Source organism: Pollachius pollachius, assembly GCF_949987615.1.
Source record: "Pollachius pollachius genome assembly, chromosome: 1".
Lineage (NCBI taxonomy): Eukaryota > Metazoa > Chordata > Actinopteri > Gadiformes > Gadidae > Pollachius > Pollachius pollachius.
In genome coordinates, this window is record NC_136934.1 from 45,878,402 (window position 1) to 45,899,828 (window position 21,427).

Consider the following 21,427-nt stretch of genomic DNA (forward strand, 5'->3'; position numbering starts at 1 on the left):
TGGACGCGGTGCAGCGATAATACATTTGACACGCTTTCTTATCTGAGAGGAGAGAGCTGTACCTTCTTCTCTGATCAGAGGAGAGAGCTCTTCTTACCTCTCTAATCTGAGAGGAGAGAGCTCTTCTCGTATGAGAGGAGAGAGCTCCTACCACTTCTCTAATCTAAGAGAAGAAAGATCTTTGTTCTTATCAGAGAGGAGAGAGCTCGTCATACCTCATTTCCCTGTTTGGTGCTACTCGAGATGGAAACGGCTCAAGAACCGAATAGGGCTGACCTCTTGGCCCCCTGACCTCCTGACCTCAGCTTTCTGAGGCGGCTGCTATTTGAAAGCATTTGATGTGGAGGCTGTAGCGCCCAGAGGTGACCTCTCCTCCACTCATGGCCGTAAAAGCATCTTCTCACCCACAACTACCTTCCCACACACACACACACACACACACACACACACACACACACACACACACACACACACACACACACACACACACACACACACACACACACACACACACACACACACACACACACACACACACACGAGCGTGTGTGAGTTTAAGGTTTACCTGTTGCTTCTTCCACAAAAACAGATATGTTTTATATGTTTGATATGTATGTATCTGGCTCTCTATTTCTCTCTATTTCTCCCTCTCTCTCTCTCGCTCTCTAATCTCTCTATTTATCTATCTATATATCTATCTAAAATATGTTTGTTGAGAGATGACCCCAAAGCCATGAAGAGTGGTCTGGTTGTGAATCATGAATGCATGTGGATGACACAGTGAATGCATATGGATGACACAGTGAATGCTTTTGGATGACCCAGTGAATGCATGTGGATGACACAGTGAATGCATGTGGACTCTTCAGTGAATGCATGTGTATGACCCAGTGAATGCATATGGATGACACAGTGAATGGATGTGGATGACACAGTGAATGCATGGTGATGACACAGTGAATGCATTTGGATGACCCAGTGAATGCATGTGGATGACACAGTGAATGCATATGGATGACACAGTGAATGCTTTTGGATGACCCAGTGAATGCATGTGGATGACACAGTGAATGCATGTGGACTCTTCAGTGATTGCATGTGTATGACCCAGTGAATGCATATGGATGACACAGTGAATGCATGGTGATGACACAGTGAATGCATTTGGATGACCCAGTGAATGCATGTGGATGACACAGTGAATGCATGTAGATGACCCAGTGAATGCATTTGGATGACCCAGTGAATGCATGTGGATGACCCAGTGAATGCATGTGGATGACCCAGTGAATGCATGTGGATGACCCAGTGAATGCAAGCGGATGACCCAGTGAATGGATGTGGACTCTTCAGTGAATGCATTTGGATGACCCAGTGAATGCATGTGGATGACCCAGTGAATGCATGTGGATGACCCAGTGAATGCATGTGGTCGACTCATCGTATCAATGTCCTTTCCCCTTCATCCCCTCCCCCCTGGCCCCAGATCACCCGGACCCCCCCTCGTCCGTGGGCCTGGTGGGGGTGTCCTACAGCTCCGTCACCCTGGAGTGGATCCCGGGCTTCAACGGGGGTCTGGCCCAGAGCTTCCGTATAAGGTCATCACCCATCCATTATACAAATAAACAACGACAACACAACAATAACGACCGCCACGGGGGGGGGGGCTAGTGACACTGACGAGGCCTCTGATCGACAGGTACCGGGGGCCCCACAGCAACAGCTTCACCTACGTGGACGTCTTCCCTCTGTCCACCGCCGTGTACACCGTCACCGGCCTGGCGCCGAGCACCACCTACAACTTCTCCGTCGCCGCCCTGAACACCATCGGAGAGAGCGGCTACGAGGCCGAGGCGTCGCTGGTCGCCACCACCGACGGTCAGAGGAGACGCTCTCTGGGCAACGCTGCTTGTGGAATGACGTTTTCATGCTCATTAACTTTTATGCAACGCAACTAACATTAAGTACATCTGTCGGAAACAACAGAAACAACAATATATCTGTCGGTACGGTAAGGTTCTTCATAGAACCAAGTGCCAAGCACTTACAATCGCCAGGTTAACCCATTCCCTGTCTACAGCAAAGATAGCTAGGATAAGATGCTACACAATACTAAGTACTATTTTTTAAGTGCGAGGATGTACAACATACAATAAGTGCGACTCGGTGGTGGTGAGCAGGAGTCCGTCAGTGTTCACGCTGCCTTATGTCTCCTCCAGATTGGTTTGTGGAGGACCGGCCTGGCTTAGGTGAAGACACGGGACCTTCTGGTAAGGGTTGGATACAGCGGGCTGAGGCTGGGCCCAGATGGAGCTCAGCACCTTCCTGTATGCACTTACATGATCCGAGACAGTTGCTAGCTCATTGGCTCTCGTAAGCACGCAATAGCAGTTGTCATGGCGCCCAACGCCCCCATGGCCCGGTCTTCAGCCGACCACTGTTTGTTAAAGACCATACTTCATTAAGAGCCTTAACTTTGTACTTCCTACCGCTCCTTAATCTGTAGACTACTCTAGACTACTATGGGCGGCTCAGGTAGTAGTGCGTGTTGGCTGATAACCGGAAGGTTGCAAGTTCGATCCCCGGCTCCATGTCGGAGCCCCGGAGTGTCGAGGTGTCCCTGAGCAAGACGCCTCACCCTGACTGCTCCCGACGAGCTGGCTGTCGCCTTGCATGGCTGACTCCGCCGTCGGTGTGTGAATGTGTGTGCGAATGTGAGGCAATATTGTAAAGCGCTTCGAGTGGCAACTGGTTAGAAAAGCACTGTAAAAATGCGGCCCATTTAGCATTCACGAATCTCGTATTTTTCCCATAAGGCCTCCCGATGTACCTGACCTCGACGCTGAGCGCTGTGGCCGTGGTCCTGCTGGCCTCCAACGCGGTGGGCTGCGTCCTGGGCTGGAGACGGAGACAGAGGCGCCTGCAGAGAGGTAGGTGGGCCGTCCAAGTGCCGCGGACGATCTATAACGGGGTGACTTTGAATCTCAAATGAGCTGTCACTTCCACCACCACGCCCCCGTCATCACCACCCCGCCCTCTCACCCTGCCTCTCCACCCCGCTCACTCTGCTCCTCAACTCTCACCCTCCGTCTCTAGACGTGCCCTTGGCAGCGGTCGGATCAGCTGTTTATCTCCCCGTCCTCTCATCTGTTAGTTTAATGTCCCGCTCTCAGCTGCTTAAAAGTGTGTGTGTGCGTGTTTGTGTGTGTGAGTATGTGTGTGTGTATGTGTTTCTCCTGAGTGACACGTGGATCTGAAGGTCTTTATGTTGAAGGTTCTCCCCCATCCCTAAATCGGAGTGACTCACGGTTCTGACGGTCTTTCTCCCTGGTACTTGGTTCCTGGCTTATGACTCCTGGGGCCTGGTTCTTTGGTTCCTGGTTTCTGATCCCTGGTTCTTGGTCTCTGTTCCTGTTGTCTGGTTCATGGTCCCCGGGTCCTGCTCCCTGTCACTGGTTTATGTTCCTGGTGGCTGGTCTCTGTTCCTGGTTCCTGGTCTCTGTTCCTGGTTCCTGGTCTCTGTTCCTGGTTCCTGATCCCTGATTCCTGGTCCATGGTTCCTGGTCTCTGTTCCTGGTTTCTGGTCTCTGTTCTTGGTTCCTGATCCCTGATTCCTGGTCCATGGTTCCTGGTCTCTGTTCCTGGTTCCTGGTTGCTGGTCTCTGTTCCTGGTTCCTGATCCCTGATTCCTGGTCCATGGTTCCTGGTCTCTGGTCTTTGTTCCTGGTCCCTGGTGGCTGGTCTCTGTTCCTGGTTCCTGTTCTCTGTTCCTGGTTCCTGGTTGCCGGTCTCGGTTCCTGGTTCCTGATCCCTGATTCCTGGTCCATGGTTCCTGGTCTCTGTTCCTTGTCCCTGGTCCCTGGTCCCTGATTCCTGGTTCCGGGCTTCTGATACCCTCCAGGGAGAAGCACAACGTCGGACCAGAGCAGTGTGTTAGATGAGAAGAAGAGCGAGGAGGCCGGGTGAGTCAATGTTCTGCTGGAGGACTGATGAAGACATCGCAACCTTGGCGGCTGACCCAGAGCCTTATTGGAGGAGGGGGGCATCAGCATCCCTAACATGCATTATGCATGACATGATATTAGTATTATATTACCTGAAGACGTAGAAACGACATAGCATAGATCTGTATTACATATGTAGGATATTATATTAACATTATATTACCGAAAACATAGAACAGGGTAACATAGATCTGTATTACATTATTATATGACATTAATAATGAGTAACCTAAAGACATAGAACAGGGTAACAAAGATCTGTACTACATTATTATATGATATTAATAATGAGTAACCTAAAGACATAGAACAGGGAAACATAGATCTGCACTACATTATTGCATTGCGTATGCTGTTTGAACCATGATTTCTTGAGGTGGACGAGTGGCCGCAAAAGAAGGAAGTGAGAAAAAGGAAAGGAAAGGAAAGTAGAAGTGAGAAAATGAGAAAGGAGTGGAGGAGTGTGGGGGAGGCTGTGATGGGACGGAGCTCAGGGCTGACGCCCCCTCCCTGCAGGTCCGGGTGCACCGCGGGGGACAGCTCCGGGCGCTACGAGAGCCGGGAGAAGATCAACGCCACCGCCCAGCGGACGCTCATCGCCGACTCTGGATCCGAGACGCAGAGCAACGTCTACGAGAGCTATGGCGCGGTGAGGGTTAGGATCTAGGACTAACTAGTGGAGGCCTAACTAGTGGAGGACGTATGCCTAACTAGTGGGAGCCTAACTAGTGGAGGACGTAAGCCTAACTAGTGGGAGCCTAACTAGTGGAGGACTTAGGCCTAACTAGTGGGAGCCTAACTAGTGGAGGGCTTAGGCCTAACTAGTGGAGGACCTAGGCCTAGTGGAGGAGGTAGGCCTAACTAGTGGAGGACGAAGGCCTAACTAGTTGAGAACGTAGGCTTAACTAGTGGAGGACGTAGGCTTAACTAGTGGAGGATGAAGGCCTAACTAGTGGAGGATGAAGGCCTAACTATTGGAGGACGTAGGCCTAACTAGTGGAGTTTGTAGGCCTAAATAGTGGAGTTTGTAGGCCTTACTAGTGGAGGACGTAGGCCTAACTAGTAGAGGATCGAGGCCTTACTAGTGAAGGACATAGACCTCACAAAAAAAGGAAGAATTAACAGATTGCAAAAAAAACTCTGAAAAACTTATTCAGATCAATGCCTCACCATTAGCATGCGCTTCGCACCCCAGTCGCTGTCAAGCCATCATCTTGTGCTTTGTAAAAGGCCAGCAAGGATTTGAGTCTTGAAGGAAAATGTTGTGTGAGCTGTGTCTGGACAGAGTGCCGGAGAGGAGGGCTTTAATGAAACGTTGACTGTTCTGTGTTGGCAGGTCTGGCGTTGGAAAGGGCCGTGGGGGGTGAGGGGGTAAACTCTATGGAATTAAAATGGAACTTGATCTTCATGATCTTTGTTTTGATTCATTTTTTATTTTGAGTCACTTTGAGCTGAACTTTGATCCGAGACGTCTCGTGTTGCGACAGAGATGCCATGTTTATGCAAGGGTTTTAAAATCTCAGATCAAATCACGAATTGACGGTTGGTGAAATTGAGGTTGTGAGATCGAGAATGGACGACAGATAACCCAAGATGTAGACAACAGCTGTCTACATCAAAAGGCCACCACAGGTGATGTAGGTCACCTAGATTATCTAGATTGTAGTGATGTATGTTGTCGTCCGGACATTGTCTCTAGCGGAGGTGTTGATCTGAAACGTTGCCGTGCTGTGCCTACATTTCTTAGGATTCTGCGAGTCCTGGACCTGACCTTCCTGTTAATGAACAACGTAACGTGAACCATAATAACTACGTCCCCGCCTGTCCTCTGTACGCAGCGGTTCTCAAACTTTTTATACTAGTGTACCCCCTTTAAGATATTATTTTAGCTACCCCTTCACCGGTAGAATTTTTTTTTGGGAGATGAACTTCAATAATTGATGTGCGTTCTATTTTGCAGCGTAAACATGAACATTGAAAGGGTGACGTTTCAACCACTTGTCAATTTTCCAGATTTTCTATTGATCTAGCTTTCAGAATTTTAAAGTTGCTCAGGGAGAAACATTTTGTACAGTTAGCTTTTCATTTTCTGAGTACCCCCTGCAGTACTCCAAAGTACGCGTACCCCCATTTAAGAACCACTGCTCTATAGTGAAACTACAGAAAAACAATAACCCATTGACCATGTTGGGGGTTCAGAACTAAAACCTGCGAGCATGTTGGGCCTTGTGCGTCAACACAAGGCCCAACATGTTTTTTAATCTTGATACAATCAGCGGTTGTACGATCTGTTTATTTCTCTGTCGTAAGTCACAACCATCGTACTGGCCTAATGAAACCGAGTTGACCACAAATACTCTCTGTTGGCCAGATGTCCGCTGGCGTCTCCATTCCAGATATTGATTGATATTTGGAGACGTAAGCCTGGCCGCCCCACTCCAAGTGGAGCGCAGAACAAAGCCGAGGGCTGCGCGTTTTTGCATCACAGGGCGGTAAGCGGTCGGTTTGACACAAGGATTACATCGAGGGGGTCGTGTTCCTTTTTATTATGGAACGGGCCTCATGTAGTCCGGGGCAGCGGTGCGAGGGAAGGTGACTCAAGGTTTTACAGGCACCGCTCTAAACACAAGTGTGCATATTGAAATGACGATCGTAAATGCGAGTGGTTAAACCTCCTGTTGAAGATATATGCATTGATAGATAATAACGCACTATACATAGCGACACTGTATATAATAATGTGTGAATAGTTATGGGACCCATCGTTCGTACAAACCTCATGTTATTTTTCTCTGGCATTACAGGAGAGTCAAAGCTACTACCCTTTAAGAGACTATCGTCCACGGCTCCAACCCTACGCTGAGGAGACTCACAGGCCTGGTGAGACTGCACACTACAGGACTGGTGAGACAACTCACTATATATAGACCTGGTGAAACAAATAACTATAGGCCTGGAGAGACAACTCACTATAGGTCTGGTGAGACAGCACACTATAGGACTGGTGAGACAACACAAATCAATATAGGACAGGTGAGACAGCACACTATAGGACTGGTGAGACAACACAACTCACTATAGGACAGGTGAGGCAACACACTATAGGACTGGTGAGACAACTCACTGTAGGACTGGTGAGAACACACACTATAGGACTGGTGAGAAAACTCACTGTAGGACTGGTGAGACAGCACACTATAGGACTGGTGAGACAACTCACTGTAGGACTGGTGAGCCAGCACACTATATGACTGGTGAGACAACTCACTGTAGGACTGGTGAGAACACACACTATAGGACTGGTGAGACAACTCACTGTAGGACTGGTGAGACAGCACACTATAGGACTGGTGAGACAACTCACTGTAGGACTGGTGAGACAACTCACTGTAGGACTGGTGAGACAACACAACTCACTATAGGACAGGTGAGGCAACACACTACAGGCCTGGTGAGACCACTCACTACAGGACAACTCACTATAGGCCTGGTGAGACAACGCACTATAGGCCTGGTGATACAACTCACTATAGGTCTGGTGAGACAGCACACTATAGGACTGGTGAGACAGCACACTATAGGACTGGTGAGACAACCCACTGTAGGACAACACACTATAGCCATGGTGAGTCAACTCACTATAGGTCTGGTGGGACATCTCAGTGTGTTCTCACCCCTGCCAACTTTCTTTCTCCCAGATCACGTGCACTATCCCATGCACTATCCTGGTGAGCCTCCTGGTCATGAGTATGAGGCGGTGAGAGAGTTTGGTTGGAGACCGGATGTGCCAGAGACCCCTGCCTTGTTTCATCCACCGGACCCTCCAGACTGTCCTCAGGTCAGTACCAGAACCCTCCAGACTGTCCTCAGGTCAGTACCAGGTCAGTACCAGAACCCTCCAGACTGGCCTCAGGTCAGTACCAGAACCCTCCTGACTGTCCTCAGGTCAGTACCAGGTCAGTACCAGAACCCTCCAGACTGGCCTCAGGTCAGTACCAGAACCCTCCTGACTGTCCTCAGGTCAGTACCAGAACTGAACCAGAACCCTCCAGACTGTCCTCAGGTCAGGACTGGTGAGACAACACAACTCAATATAGGACAGGTGAGACAGCACACTATAGGACTGGTGAGACAACACAACTCACTATAGGACAGGTGAGGCAACACACTATAGGACTGGTGAGACAACTCACTGTAGGACTGGTGAGAACACACACTATAGGACTGGTGAGAAAACTCACTGTAGGACTGGTGAGACAGCACACTATAGGACTGGTGAGACAACTCACTGTAGGACTGGTGAGACAGCACACTATAGGACTGGTGAGACAACTCACTGTAGGACTGGTGAGAACACATACTATAGGACTGGTGAGACAACTCACTGTAGGACTGGTGAGACAGCACACTATAGGACTGGTGAGACAACTCACTGTAGGACTGGTGAGAACACACACTATAGGACTGGTGAGACAACTCACTGTAGGACTGGTGAGACAGCACACTATAGGACTGGTGAGACAACTCACTGTAGGACTGGTGAGACAACGCACTGTAGGACTGGTGAGACAACACAACTCATCCACCGGACCCTCCAGACTGTCCTCAGGTCAGTACCAGAACCCTCCAGACTGTCCTCAGGTCAGTACCAGAACCCTCCAGACTGTCCTCAGGTCAGTACCAGGTCAGTACCAGAACCCTCCAGACTGTCCTCAGGTCAGTACCAGAACTGAACCAGAACCCTCCAGACTGTCCTCAGGTCAGTATCAGGACTGAACCAGAACCCTCCAGACTGTCCTCAGGTCAGTACCAGGTCAGTACCAGAACCCCCCAGACTGTCCTCAGGTCAGTACCAGAACTGAACCAGAACCCTCCAGACTGTCCTCAGGTCAGTACCAGGTCAGTACCAGAACCCTCCAGACTGTCCTCAGGTCAGTACCAGGACTGAACCAGAACCCTCCAGGCTGTCCTCAGGTCAGTACCAGGTCAGTACCAGAACCCTCCAGACTGTCCTCAGGTCAGTACCAGGACTGAACCAGAACCCTCCAGGCTGTCCTCAGGTCAGTACCAGGTCAGTACCAGGACTGAACCAGAACCCTTGGCGATTCGCGGGTAGCGGTCCGGCAATCATATTGGTGATAACTGTCTGCTGTTAGGGGTAGGAGCTGATAACTGTCTGTCTGGTCATTGGAGAACGTAGAAGCCTATAACTGTCTATCTGGTCGTAGGGGTAGGAGGTGATAAGTGTCTGTCTGCTCGCAGTGGTAGGAGGGGATAGCTGTCTGTCTGGTCTTAGGGGTTGAAGGTGATAACTGTCTGTCTGCTCTTATGGGTAGGAGTTGATAACTGTCTGTCTGCTCGTAGGGGGATGGAGGGGATAGCTGTCTGTCTGCTCATAGGGGGATGGAGGGGATAACTGTCTGTCTGGTCATAGGAGAACGTAAGAGCTGGTAACTGTCTGTCTGCTCTTAGGGTTTGGAGGGGATAACTGTCTGTCTGGTCATAGGAGAACGTAAGAGCTGGTAACTGTCTGTCTGCTCCTAGGGGTAGGAGGGGATAACTGTCTGTCTGGTCGTAGGGGTAGGACACTAACCTGGGCCGACCTGTCTGTCTCTCAGCAGGGGAGCAGAGGACTGCGTAGGCCGGCTGACGACGGGTTGACCTCCAGGGATTATGAATTACCCTTTGAACTCCGAGGGGAGCTGGTCTAATGTTGAAGTATTATAATGCAGTGTTGATTTGTCAATATAGGCAGAGTATTGTACAATACGATATTTTTATGTTTTTTTTTTTATATATTTTTCTTTGTTTTCTCTCTTGGAAATAGATCACACACTTGATTTATATGCATATTATTCATATGCATGTTTAATGCCAATTCTCTAAAACAGCTTTTATAATGTTGTATTAGTTGAAAATAGTCATGCACTTCACTCTCAAACATCTATCCTAGTTCTCATATTTACCTTTGTCTATTGCTGAGTTTCAAATATTATATGTTCCTTTTTGTATTTACCAACGAGATTTCCCTCCTCAGCTGAATAAAGGGATATTAAAAAGGTGCTGGGATCTTGAACTCTCTCCAGCTGGCCACCAATCTCATCTCAAACCTCACTCACACACACTCCCTCCATGCATACACACATACACACACGCACCCACACAAGAGCACATATATATATATATATTGTACTCAATGAGTCATTCCAAAAGAGAGGCCCAGTTTAGTCATCACCAGAACATAGTCATCACCAGAACATAGCCATCCCCAGAGCATTGGCATCATTGCTGCGTCCATCGCGCCTGAGGCCAAATGGTTCCTGATTGGTGGTATGGATGTGGCACTGACGCGTTGCTCTGACGCTAAGGGAATGGACAACAGTGTTTCCTCTCTGAATCACCAGGCTTTAGTCTGATCCCACGCATTCCTCTGCAGTTAGCTGAATGTATGTTCAACAGTAGCTGCTAGTCTTATTCTGTGTGTTTGGAAACAAACTGATATCCTGAGCTTTCTCTCAGACAGTTGATGAGGTGTGTGTGTGTGTGTGTGTGTGTGTGTGTGTGTGTGTGTGTGTGTGTGTGTGTGTGTGTGTGTGTGTGTGTGTGTGTGTGTGTGTGTGTGTGTGTGTGTGTGTGCGTGCATACATCTGCGTGGGTGTATCTTAGACAGGATACTCGAGAACACAACTTCCTTTAGTCATCGTCTATCTCAACCAACACGCCCTAATTCAACGCTTCCTCTTCACTGCGTCGCGTCGACGCCGTTCGCTAATCACGTGAACAAACAGAGGTAAGGGTAACACTAAATAATGCATGGTTTATTTAACCAAATCAAAGTGGCACAAAACGAAAGAGAGCTTCTGTTTTAATGAGGCGGGCTTGGAGTTGCAGTGGATTGTTCTGTTTCTGAGACTCCCACTGATTCCTCCGCCGGTGCCCTGCGGCATGTCATCCAGAGCAGAACGGCTGAAACTAATGTTGACTCCTGTAGGAAGTTGTGAAATAAAAAATCTACGGAACAACAACAATGTCGATGACAGCGTTAATGTTTGGGGAAAACATAAAAACCATGAGACAAAACCAAACACCAGCACTGTTGCGTTCCTCTGCAGGTTCTGATGCTGGGAGATGAATCTTTCTCTCAATTAGAGCTGCTCTTCTCCATCACGACTGCCAGGACCTGTTTGTCTCATTACCCCGCGATTGTTTAACTTCCTGTCAGAAGTGAGTGCCACGCTGGTGCCGTGGCTTGTTGTACCCGCACGTCTGCCACAACGTTGCTGCGGCTCGGGGGAAACACTCGTCTGCACTCAATTGAAGTGTTGACAGCTCAATACTGTATGTCAACGTCCATTTTAACGCTGTCTCTGTCTCTGTCTCTCTCGCTCTGTGTCTCTGTATCTTTCTCTCTGTATCTCTCTCTCAATCTCTGTCACACTCTATTTCTCTCTCTCTTTCTCACTATCTTTGTCTCTCAGTGTCTCTCTCTCTCTCTCTCTGTCTGTCTCTATCTGTCTCTGTCTCTATCTGTCTGTATCTTTGTCTCTCTGTCTCTGTCTCTCTCTTAGTCTCACTCTGCCTCATTCGCTCTGTCTCTCGTTTTCTGTTACTCTCTTTATCTGTTTCTCTGTCTCTGTCTCTCTCTCTCTCTCTCTCTCTCTCTCTTCATCCCTCTCTCTTTCTCTCCACATTCTGATGTATTGTGAACAGGAGAGTCCTGTGGGAGCTTGAATGCCTGAGTGCACAATTAAGAATATAAAAAGAGTGCATTTGAGCCTTTAATTAGCTTTGGCCGTAGACCCCCCCAACCCTAACCCTAACCCCCCCCATACACACACACACGCACGCACGCACGCACGCACACACACACACACACACACACACACACACACACACACACACACACACACACACACACTCAATCCCCCTCCCTCTCCCTGTAGCCTTTTAACTATTTTCTTTGGAAACATTCAACAGAAATATTACTGCAATGTTAGGTTTCACTAAATATAAGATAAGATAAGGCCTTTAGGGAATATAATGTCCTTTAATATGGATTTATTTGCAAATAATTGAAGTGCTTATTAATTTGAGTTAAGATAAATATGTAATGTATAGTATACTTCATGAAACACCAACAGAACAAAGCCAACGCTAAAATAAAAACTCAAAGGAGGAGAGGAGACATTTGATCTTATTTATAGATTCAGATCCTCTGCCATTCTTCTAAATTATGCTAATAACATTATTAACCCAATGCACACTCACACTCTCCAGAAGGCTTGTGATGTGGTTCGAGATACAATGGAGAGAGATATTTAGAGATACTATGTAGTACACGTATAGACGCATATCTGGAGAATAATCAGCTGCACATTTTTAGAGCAGATGAATGAAGCCCCACTGATGTCATCAAATGAGCACAAACATGGAGCGGGTGACTCGTGGCCGACTCCAAAGGGCCTCCAGAGTTGCGCCAAGTGCTGTCCTTTGTCCGGTTGAATGGGACGCCTTGTCTATTGTCACGTCGGGAGGTCAATTCAACTGTTTTCTGCCCCTGCCTACGAGTCCCGTTGGTCTATTGAGCAGAAACATAAAGTCTTAAGCAGCTTTGTTACGTTAGCATTTGTGTGTTCTCATGGTCAGGAAAAAGGAAAACCCGTAACCACTGTGTACATCTTTTGGTCAAACTTGGAGAATGCATTGTGTTAAGGTAAAATATGTGTTTCTGACCTTTTTTTTAAATGACATTTGTTCTTAAGTGAGAAAGCATGGGTTTGTTTTGGATTCGAGCCGTCAATACTTTTTCAATTTGAGTTTAAGATTGAATTGCTTTCATTGAGGGAAGAGATGAGATTATGTTCACATATCAGCTATTTACTGAACACTGAAAATGAACATACAGAATGTAGGACTGCTACTAACTGGGTACCCAGGTGTCATTAGATGTGATGAGATGGCCCAACAACTGAGAACTCTGACAAGGGACACAAAGATGAACAAAGTGACGACAAACAGAGTGACAGGCAGGGCTAGAAGTCAAACACAAACATCTACAAGTGAGAGCGCACAACCGATGCAAGCCCTGGTGATCTAAGACCAAAGCCAAAAGGACTGTGCTGTAGACCGGTAAACTGAGCTGCTACACTACTTCCTTCAAAAGCCTGCCTGGTCTCTAGCCCTAGAGGACAACAAGTACAATGGCCTCAGACAGAGTGAGGAGAGGGTTTTTCTGTCATGAGCAGGAGTGGGTGAGCGAGAGACTGACAGACCTTTGAGGAAGTGCTGATCGGGGGCACATGGGCGTGGAGAATAACGGTTTCCCATTGCTCTTCACATGTAGCACAACGGAGAGCGAGCCACACCTTACTGAGCACTGGCCGGACTATCACCACGACCACGGACACCATGGGCACCAAGGTGAGCACAATGCATGTTGTTTCGTGAGGCTTTGGTGAGGGTTTGGTTGGTGAGGGTCTGGTTCGGCGAGGGTTTGTTTATTGTTTGGCTTGGTGAGGGTTTGGTGAATTGAGTAAGGGAGTGGGAGGTACTGATTGATTGATGTGAGGATGAACAGAGACAGGTATTATTTGGGTTTCCTCTCTGCCTGGAGTTAATATTGATACATTCTCAGTGTCCAATTTATATCTAAATTGGTAAAACCACTAAAGTGCTTCTCATTTACTCACTGGAAGCACAACATGAAGACAAACAAAGAACGATGTGACCCACATTCCACATGCAGGCCTACCTTTGATAACCGAAACGATTTAACTTTGTTTCGTTATCATATAATCATTAATGATCAAACAACACTTCTTCATCTGTTTGACAATCACTCAGAGCAGACGAAACCCCGCGCGGTCTGCCAGTACAACTCCTGTCACTCACATGTACCCTCAGCTTCGGCTGGTCCGCAGAGAGCCGCCATTTTGAAGCCCTGTGAACCTGTCAGTTGTCAAGACTTGAACACCGTTGTCGGTCGATCGTGACAGATGGATCCACGCACTCCAGTGGATATGAAGCAACGTTACGAATTAACCTTTCTTCTGTTTGCGTGTGCGTGCAAAGAGATGGTGTCGCAAGATTGAGAGTTGTTTTAAATGCTGTGTCTGTCTCCTTCATTATCTGCCATTATAATTAAAAACAGGTGGGGCTGCACTGGAGCAGTGTTTTTTTATTAGTGAACAGGCTGTACTGTCCCAATGGCTTCATTAATACAACTAAACCGGTACAGATGCATGCACGGGGGTGTATTAGAGTTACATGCATGGAGTGTATTAGAGTTGCATGCAGGAGTAGAATTGCATGCATGGGGGTGTATTATAATTACTTGCATGGGGGTGTATTAGACTTAGATGCATGTGGTGTATTAGAGTTACATGAATTGGGTGTATTATAATAACATGCAGCAGGGGTGTATGGGAGTTACATGCATGGGGGTGAATTCTTTACATGCATGGGGGTGTGTGCGAGGGTTAAATTATTTCCCCTTTTTTTTTGTTGACTTCCTTTCTATGTGTTTTCAGATTGGTTCCGCCTTCTTACTTCTTCTAATATTACAAGGTGAGTTCAGCAAAAAAGCACAGCTTGTTCCCCCCAGAATGTTCACTAAATATCATGCAGTTGAATTCATGAAATCCACTCCACCCCACAACCAGAACCAGCTTCCTCAGTGGGCTCGTATTCCAGCGCCTGCCTGCGTTGGGCTCATGTATAATAACACAGTGTAGAGAGTGTTTGATGTGAGTCGTGTGGAGGAAGAGGAGGACAGCGGCCTCACTGCCCCAAGGCTCTCTAAACAAGAGAGGGCCCCTTGAGAAGGGCTTCTGTGTGGCTGTGTTGGACCGCCCTGGCCCACGCGCCCAACTCTCAGTGGTTGTGTGAGCTGCAGTGCATGGACGTCTGCCTCCATATTAACTATTGGGCTGGAGTAGCATGTTGAGCTTGTTCTATTATTTTCTAGTTGACCCAACATACAGTATGTATTTACATTTGCACGTTATTTAATATCTCTCATTCTGATATGAATACATAAATATATCCCTTATATGCTTATGTCTTGTCTATGACTTACAGAGGCCTGTGTCACATAGTGAACACCTTGAGCCTTAGTGCTAAATGTGATTTGTATCATCGTTTGGATCCTCACATTGTACCATTAATGCTATTTTATTTCTTAACCTAAATATTTATTGAAACTGATTTGTTTCTTATGGTGACAGGGTCATGGGCTATCAACACGACAGCTAGCATGGCTACAGTGTCCAGCGGGCCCCCTGCAACCGATGGTAGTTTCTTCAAAATACACACCTGTTTTCCACAGTCACACATATTTACATCATGAAAAAAGGAGGGAAATCGTAGTCGATTAGTTGATCTAAATTTATAAGTATATATTTGTATAGACGTGTATATATGTATTATGTACCTAAGTTTATGTATGTATATGTGTATTTATGTTTATGAGTATAAATGTGTATAGAAGTATATGCGTATTTATATCTATCTATATATATATATGCTAATATGTGTTTATATGTTTATATGTATACAAATGAACATAGGTAAATATATATATACATCAGTTTAACAATCAGGACAGTTTCAGGCCTTGCAGACCACAGGACGGCTATGAGCAGAATCACAAGGGATGTGATCCCTCAGAAGGCTGGAGGTGGAAACATCAGTATGACAACGGGTCCTATTTCAATCCCACCAGCGATCACCCAACCAGGTGCAGTTCACACATCCATCAGGTAGAACCATGGTCCGTATCGTTCAAACCTTTAATTGAGGTAATGTTTGTGACCCACCCTTAGCCGTCAACAAGTCAACAACGCCCGAAGCAAGTAAGCCTGCAGCAACCCAACCAGGTACAGAACAATCTTTCTGTAGCATACGATGGTTAGCGGTGTGTTACTGTAGCGGTGGATGATTCCTACGAAACGGATGTGTCATGTTTCTCTTTCATGTGCGGCTAAAAAAGGCTACCTGGAATATGAGTCTTTTATTTATTATTATCAGGTAATTAGACAACGGTTCACTCTTCATTATTCTGTTGTGTTGTTTGTGACCCACCCTTAGCCGTCAACAAGTCAACAACGCCCGAAGCAAGTAAGCCTGCAGCAACCCAACCAGGTACAGAACAATCTTTCTGTAGCATACGATGGTTAGCGGTGTGTTACTGTAGCGGTGGATGATTCCTACGAAACGGATGTGTCATGTTTCTCTTTCATGTGCGGCTAAAAAAGGCTACCTGGAATATGAGTCTTTTATTTATTATTATCAGGTAATTAGACAACGGTTCACTCTTCATTATTCTGTTGTGTTGTTTGTGACCCACCCTTAGCCGTCAACAAGTCAACAACGCCCGAAGCAAGTAAGCCTGCAGCAACCCAACCAGGTACAGAACAATCTTTCTGTAGCATACGATGGTTAGCGGTGTGTTACTGTAGCGGTGGATGATTCCTACGAAACGGATGTGTCATGTTTCTCTTCCATGTGCGGCTAAAAAAGGCTACCTGGAATATGAGTCTTTTATTTATTATTATCAGGTAATTAGACAACGGTTCACTCTTCTTTATTCTGTTGTGTTGTTTGTGACCCACCCTTAGCCGTCAACAAGTCAACAACGCCCGAAGCAAGAAAGCCTGCAGCAACCCAACCAGGTACAGAACAATCTTTCTGTAGCATACGATGGTTAGCGGGGTGTTACTGTAGCGGTGGATGATTCCTACGAAACGGATGTGTCATGTTTCTCTTCCATGTGCGGCTAAAAAAGGCTACCTGGAATATGAGCCTTTTATTTATTATTATCAGGTAATTAGAAAACGGTTCACTCTTCATTATTCTGTTGAATTATAGAACAGTGAAGGGTGGGTTTAGGAACAGAAAGTCAGAGAGGGAAAGTTTGCCGCCTCAGAAGTGTCATCATACAATAGACTTTTGAGAGAAATGTGAATTTTGAAATATTCATAAATTAAATTAAAATAACCAGTTGAACTTGTTGCTTGGACAGGAGAAGATAACAATGATCATTAAGGGAAATGGATTGTGATTTAATTGTGATTGATAAAACCCATCTAAACCCATCTAAATTCCTTTCGAAATAAATGGTTATAAATAAATAAATAAATATATGGTTCACCAACGAAGGTAAATATTCCACCTTAATTTAACTCTAATCTGATAGAGTACCTTTTCCACCTTACTTTACCTTTAATCTGATAGAGTACCTATTCCATCTTACTTTACCTTTAATCTGATAGAGTTCCTATTCCACTTTACTTTACCTCTATTCTGACAGGGTACATATTCCACTTTACCTTACCTTTAATCTGACAGAGTATCATTTATTTAACTTCTATTCCACCTTACTTTACCTCTACTCTGATGGCGTATCTTTTTCCCTTTACCTTACCATTAATCGGTCAGAGTATCTACAACACCCTACCTTTAATGAGTGGGCGTATCAAGCCGGACAGGATCAGAAGCCCACCACGGCGGCTGGGACACACCTGCTCTCCCCCTGCCAACACGCTCTGTGCAAACAACAGACGACCGGGAACAGATATTTGGATCCCCCTGCGGTGCAGCCTTACAATACGTCAACTGCAGACAGCTCAGACTTTCTCTCCCTTGTCTCTCTATAGATTACGAGGAGCTGGATAAACGGTTCACATATGGTAGGTGATATCATTTGGATCGGGTTTTTATGAAGCAACGGCAGGACCCTGCTGTGGCGGCTCTGCGACGTTGTGCTGTTCTTTGTGTGCAGATTACTTTACTCTGCGGAAGGCCGGGCTGGTGGTGGCGGCGATGCTCTTCCTCGTAGGCATCATGGTGCTGGGCTGTGAGTGCTCGGAGCTCCCTCTCTACTCGGTCCTACCGTGGTCCACACTTTACACTTTTTACAATTGATCATTTATGTTGTTCATACAGTCTGTTTTGTTTGCCCTATTTGTTGCTGTTGGTTCTGTTTTGTCTTGTCTTCTTCTTACTTTAGCATTTTGTTTAGCATTTACCTTTAGTGTCTATTTTTGTTTGCATTAGTACTTTGTATTCTTGTTGTATCGTATTGTATGGTCTTTTTTTATCCTGTGTTTTTCCACTGCTGCTGGGCTGTTACAACAAACTAATTTCTCCTACGGGGGATTAATAAAGTTGTGTCGTATCGTGATTTGTACTAATGCACCGCTCCCACCATTTACGCTAAGATGCATTTACGCTCTTCTCTGCTCCTATTTGCTCTCAGGCGGACCCGGAGGACGCCTGCCAAAGTGCCGCCGTGTGAGGACCACAAAGTAAGGAGCTGTGGTCGTCTTTCCTGATGGTCCTTTACTCACACGTTCCAAGTTTCAAGTTTCAAGTTTAGTTCTTATTCATACATTGCCGAAATGGTAAACATATACAATTCAGACCAGTTAAGACATCCGCAATGATCCTTTGGCATGTATGAATGGATCCCCACAAGTAAGCTATTGAAAGCTTTTGAGAGGGGGCCCAAAGTTCATGAAGAGAAAAATTAAAAGTGCAGTTCACAATGTGGTACCGTTAGCAAAAAACAGATACGTAAACATTAGACATTACTATTCAATCAAACATATAATACATACAATCAATCATACAGTCATCCCAGTACATCAGTCATGTAGCTAGGACAGCAGTCTACGTCCTCACTGGTTCTCAGAGGACTCATGTGTTGCACACGTTGGAAGGAAAGGCTGACGGTTAGGCCGGGGTCTCGGGCTATCATGTGATGGGGCCGGGCAGCTCTGACGAGTTGATTGTGCCTGAAGATTTGTAATACTGATGAAATGCAGCATTTAGACAGGTGTGTGTACACTAAAGAATCAATTCAAATATATGTGTGCACGGACGACAGAATGCTGACTGGGTATGCGTGGTGCTGAACGTCTCAGCCGCGCCGGAATCAGCACTTGTGTTGCGCAATGCAATAATGGATTAAACAGCGAGGCATCAAGTGTTAATCATTTTTCCTAGTTCTGTGGAACGTCACTGCATGACTTATTAATCCTTTGCTGTTTGCTTTGCCTTTCTGCTGTGTACGTGTGTGAATGTGGGTGTTCCTGGGTGTACCTTTGTGTTTGTCTATGTGCGTGTTTTTTTTTGTTTTTGTGTGTGTGTTTTTCAGGTCATACCAAATGGGGAAAAAATGAGGACAGTGTCTGCGGAGTTATGTAAAGTGTAGACTAACTGTGAAGTTGTGTGTGCAGAAAGCATCAGTAAAGTAATAACCTAAATAAAATCCTTGTCTGTGTGTGTGTACGCGCACTTGTGTTTGTGTGTGTGCGTGTTTGTATGTGTGCATGTGTGTGTTTACACAACTGTGTGCTCATGGGTGTGCTTTGTATGGCTAAGCCTCGGCACCATGAGCTTAAGCCTCATGCTTAAGAATGGAAAAACACTGAAGACTTGAAGTCAACATGAATCACACAGACAGGGAAGACTGCAGGACTCTGGTTGACCTCCATTAAAGTTAGCCTGGCTAACTCAACATAACTAATGACACAACTGAGCGTGTCTTCAGTTTATTTACCAAGCTAACTGAACCTAACTAAAGACATACATTTAGTTCAGTTAACCTGCTTTTTGAACCTCACTATAGCCACAAGCATACGTGTCTTTAGTTTACCTAGCTAACTAAATATTACTAAAACACAAGTGTCTTCAGTTTATTTACCTAGCAAACTTAAACTAACCAAAGGCACACATGTAGTTTAGATAACCTGCTTTTTAAATCTAACTATAGACGCAAGTATATGTGTCTTTAATTTACCTAGCTAACAACCTAACTTAGACCTAACTATAGACACAAGTGTATTTGTCTTAAGTTAACCCGCTGACTAAACCAAAATGAAACATACATGTATGTGCTAAACAAACCCATGTGTGCCTTTAGTTAGGTTAAAAGAGATAACCAAACCTTAATAAGACCCACATATATTGCTTTTAGATACTTGTAAGGACCCATGCACGTTGCTTCTAGGTACTCGTTAAGGGCAATCTACTTGAGACGTGATGGGACAGGGTACTTGTAGCTAGGTCGGCCATCTTTTTTGACTTGACTATTTTGTTCAACTTTTCAATATTTGGTTATTTGATGTTGTTATAAACACTAACAATCCGATAGTGGCAAATCGTAATTTTTATTATTCAAGATAACTTTTCAGTTTTTGTTTACATTGTAATCATCAGCCGACGTCAGGATGTAAATAAAATAAAATGGTCAAATTTGTTTTCGGTTCTGGGAAGGAGTGTGTCTGTATTCCAACGTCTCTTTAAGTCATTGTAATGACACGTGTTTGTCACAGTAATGACCAATACAGTAATACTTAAGAGATTACCTGTATGTGTAATACTGCATGTCTTGGCTGGCCTGAGAAAACAGCAAGCCACTTCAGACTGCAAAACAAGTGGTTTGTTTTTATTAGGAGCCCGTTTTTGTCATTGTATATTTATTTTAAAAAAAGCATGAAAATGGCAAACAGACATTTTATTGCTGATATGAACAAGAACATTTGAAATGAGGGTATTACTATACCACCAGGTGGAGCGAACGCAGAGCGATGAGCAACAGCTGTTTCCCTTTGCTTAGAGCATTCGATAGCACAGGTATTAACAAAATGTAAAGTAACTATAGCGTAATAGTATTAGATAGTATAGCAGCTATGCAAAACTACTGTACTATCCCATAGTGTTAGATAGTTTAGTAGAATGGCATAGTATAGCAACGATCTAAAACTACTATACTATCTAATAGGGTCAGATAGTTTAGTAATATTAGATAGAGCTTGCATAGTAAGCACGCAGAGAGCGCATGCCTGAATGACATCATAAAAAGAAACCTTTTTTTACATATATACTTGTATATATATATATATAGTCTTATTTTTACCATGAGATACAATGCCTATACATACAATTTTTAACCGATCGTAGGTATAACAATATACCACATCCAAAGGGTCAGACCGGGTCGGAGACCCCAGAAGCGCACCTTAAAAGGGTGATATCAGGCCAACAGGTTTGAATGTGATCAGCCATAGACCTCTGAAGAATAAGTCCCGCCTCCGAGGCTGAGTACAGAGTTTGTTATGTACGATCATTCTACAACCCCATGTTATTTCCCATAGACATTTGACTGAGGGATCCGGGAGGTTCGGAGGTGAGACTTATTCTTCAGAGGTCTATTACAAGCTGTTTGAAAATTCTGCCCTTTCATGTTTTTTCACCTGCGCAGACAGACCCCCCCCACCCCTTGTCTTTCTGTCACGGGTATAAAGTATTCTCCTCAAACCCTCCCTGACTCTCTTTCCCGGGTATAAAACACTCTCCCCACCCCCATCTTGTCTCTCTGTCCCGGGTATAAAACACTCAGCCCCCTCTTGTCTCTCCTT

At 45.6% G+C, this 21,427-nt stretch overlaps 2 protein-coding genes across 4 annotated transcripts in view; both read left to right on the forward strand.

Moving 5' to 3' along the window:
• The window catches only part of nphs1 (NPHS1 adhesion molecule, nephrin), a gene marked incomplete at both ends in the record, with an annotated part of 41,330 nt that extends 33,565 nt beyond the window's left edge, over window positions 1-7,765 (forward strand). Inside the window, 7 exons of the mRNA XM_079757854.1 lie at window positions 1,487-1,598; window positions 1,700-1,878; window positions 2,220-2,270; window positions 2,817-2,930; window positions 3,902-3,962; window positions 4,521-4,653; window positions 7,703-7,765. Of these exons, the coding sequence (XP_079613980.1) occupies window positions 1,487-1,598; window positions 1,700-1,878; window positions 2,220-2,270; window positions 2,817-2,930; window positions 3,902-3,962; window positions 4,521-4,653; window positions 7,703-7,765 (713 nt within the window). The remainder of the gene's footprint in view (window positions 1-1,486; window positions 1,599-1,699; window positions 1,879-2,219; window positions 2,271-2,816; window positions 2,931-3,901; window positions 3,963-4,520; window positions 4,654-7,702) is intronic.
• Window positions 7,766-10,686: 2,921 nt separating this feature from the next.
• Window positions 10,687-21,415, forward strand: fxyd5 (FXYD domain containing ion transport regulator 5). Of its 3 annotated transcripts, XM_079749700.1 has the most exons (13): window positions 10,687-10,794; window positions 13,348-13,424; window positions 14,534-14,570; window positions 15,230-15,295; window positions 15,610-15,741; window positions 15,827-15,880; window positions 16,092-16,145; window positions 16,357-16,410; window positions 16,622-16,675; window positions 17,660-17,692; window positions 17,785-17,859; window positions 18,262-18,310; window positions 19,162-21,415. In XM_079749700.1, the coding sequence occupies exons 2-13, from the start codon at window positions 13,413-13,415 to the stop codon at window positions 19,184-19,186; spliced, it is 645 nt and encodes a 214-aa protein (XP_079605826.1). In that variant the 5' UTR covers window positions 10,687-10,794; window positions 13,348-13,412; the 3' UTR covers window positions 19,187-21,415. The 3 variants fall into 3 exon arrangements, with proteins under 3 accessions (XP_079605826.1, XP_079605827.1, XP_079605828.1); XM_079749701.1 differs by lacking the exon at window positions 16,092-16,145; XM_079749702.1 differs by lacking the exons at window positions 16,092-16,145; window positions 16,357-16,410.
• Window positions 21,416-21,427: the final 12 nt, after the last annotated feature.

Excerpts from the sequence above, each read along its gene's own strand:
- fxyd5 (XM_079749700.1), top strand. Across the intron at positions 15,296-15,609 it reads CGGGCCCCCTGCAACCGATG|TTTCAGGCCTTGCAGACCAC; the intron begins GTAGTTTCTTCA and ends CAATCAGGACAG. Across the intron at positions 16,146-16,356 it reads GCCTGCAGCAACCCAACCAG|CCGTCAACAAGTCAACAACG; the intron begins GTACAGAACAAT and ends ACCCACCCTTAG.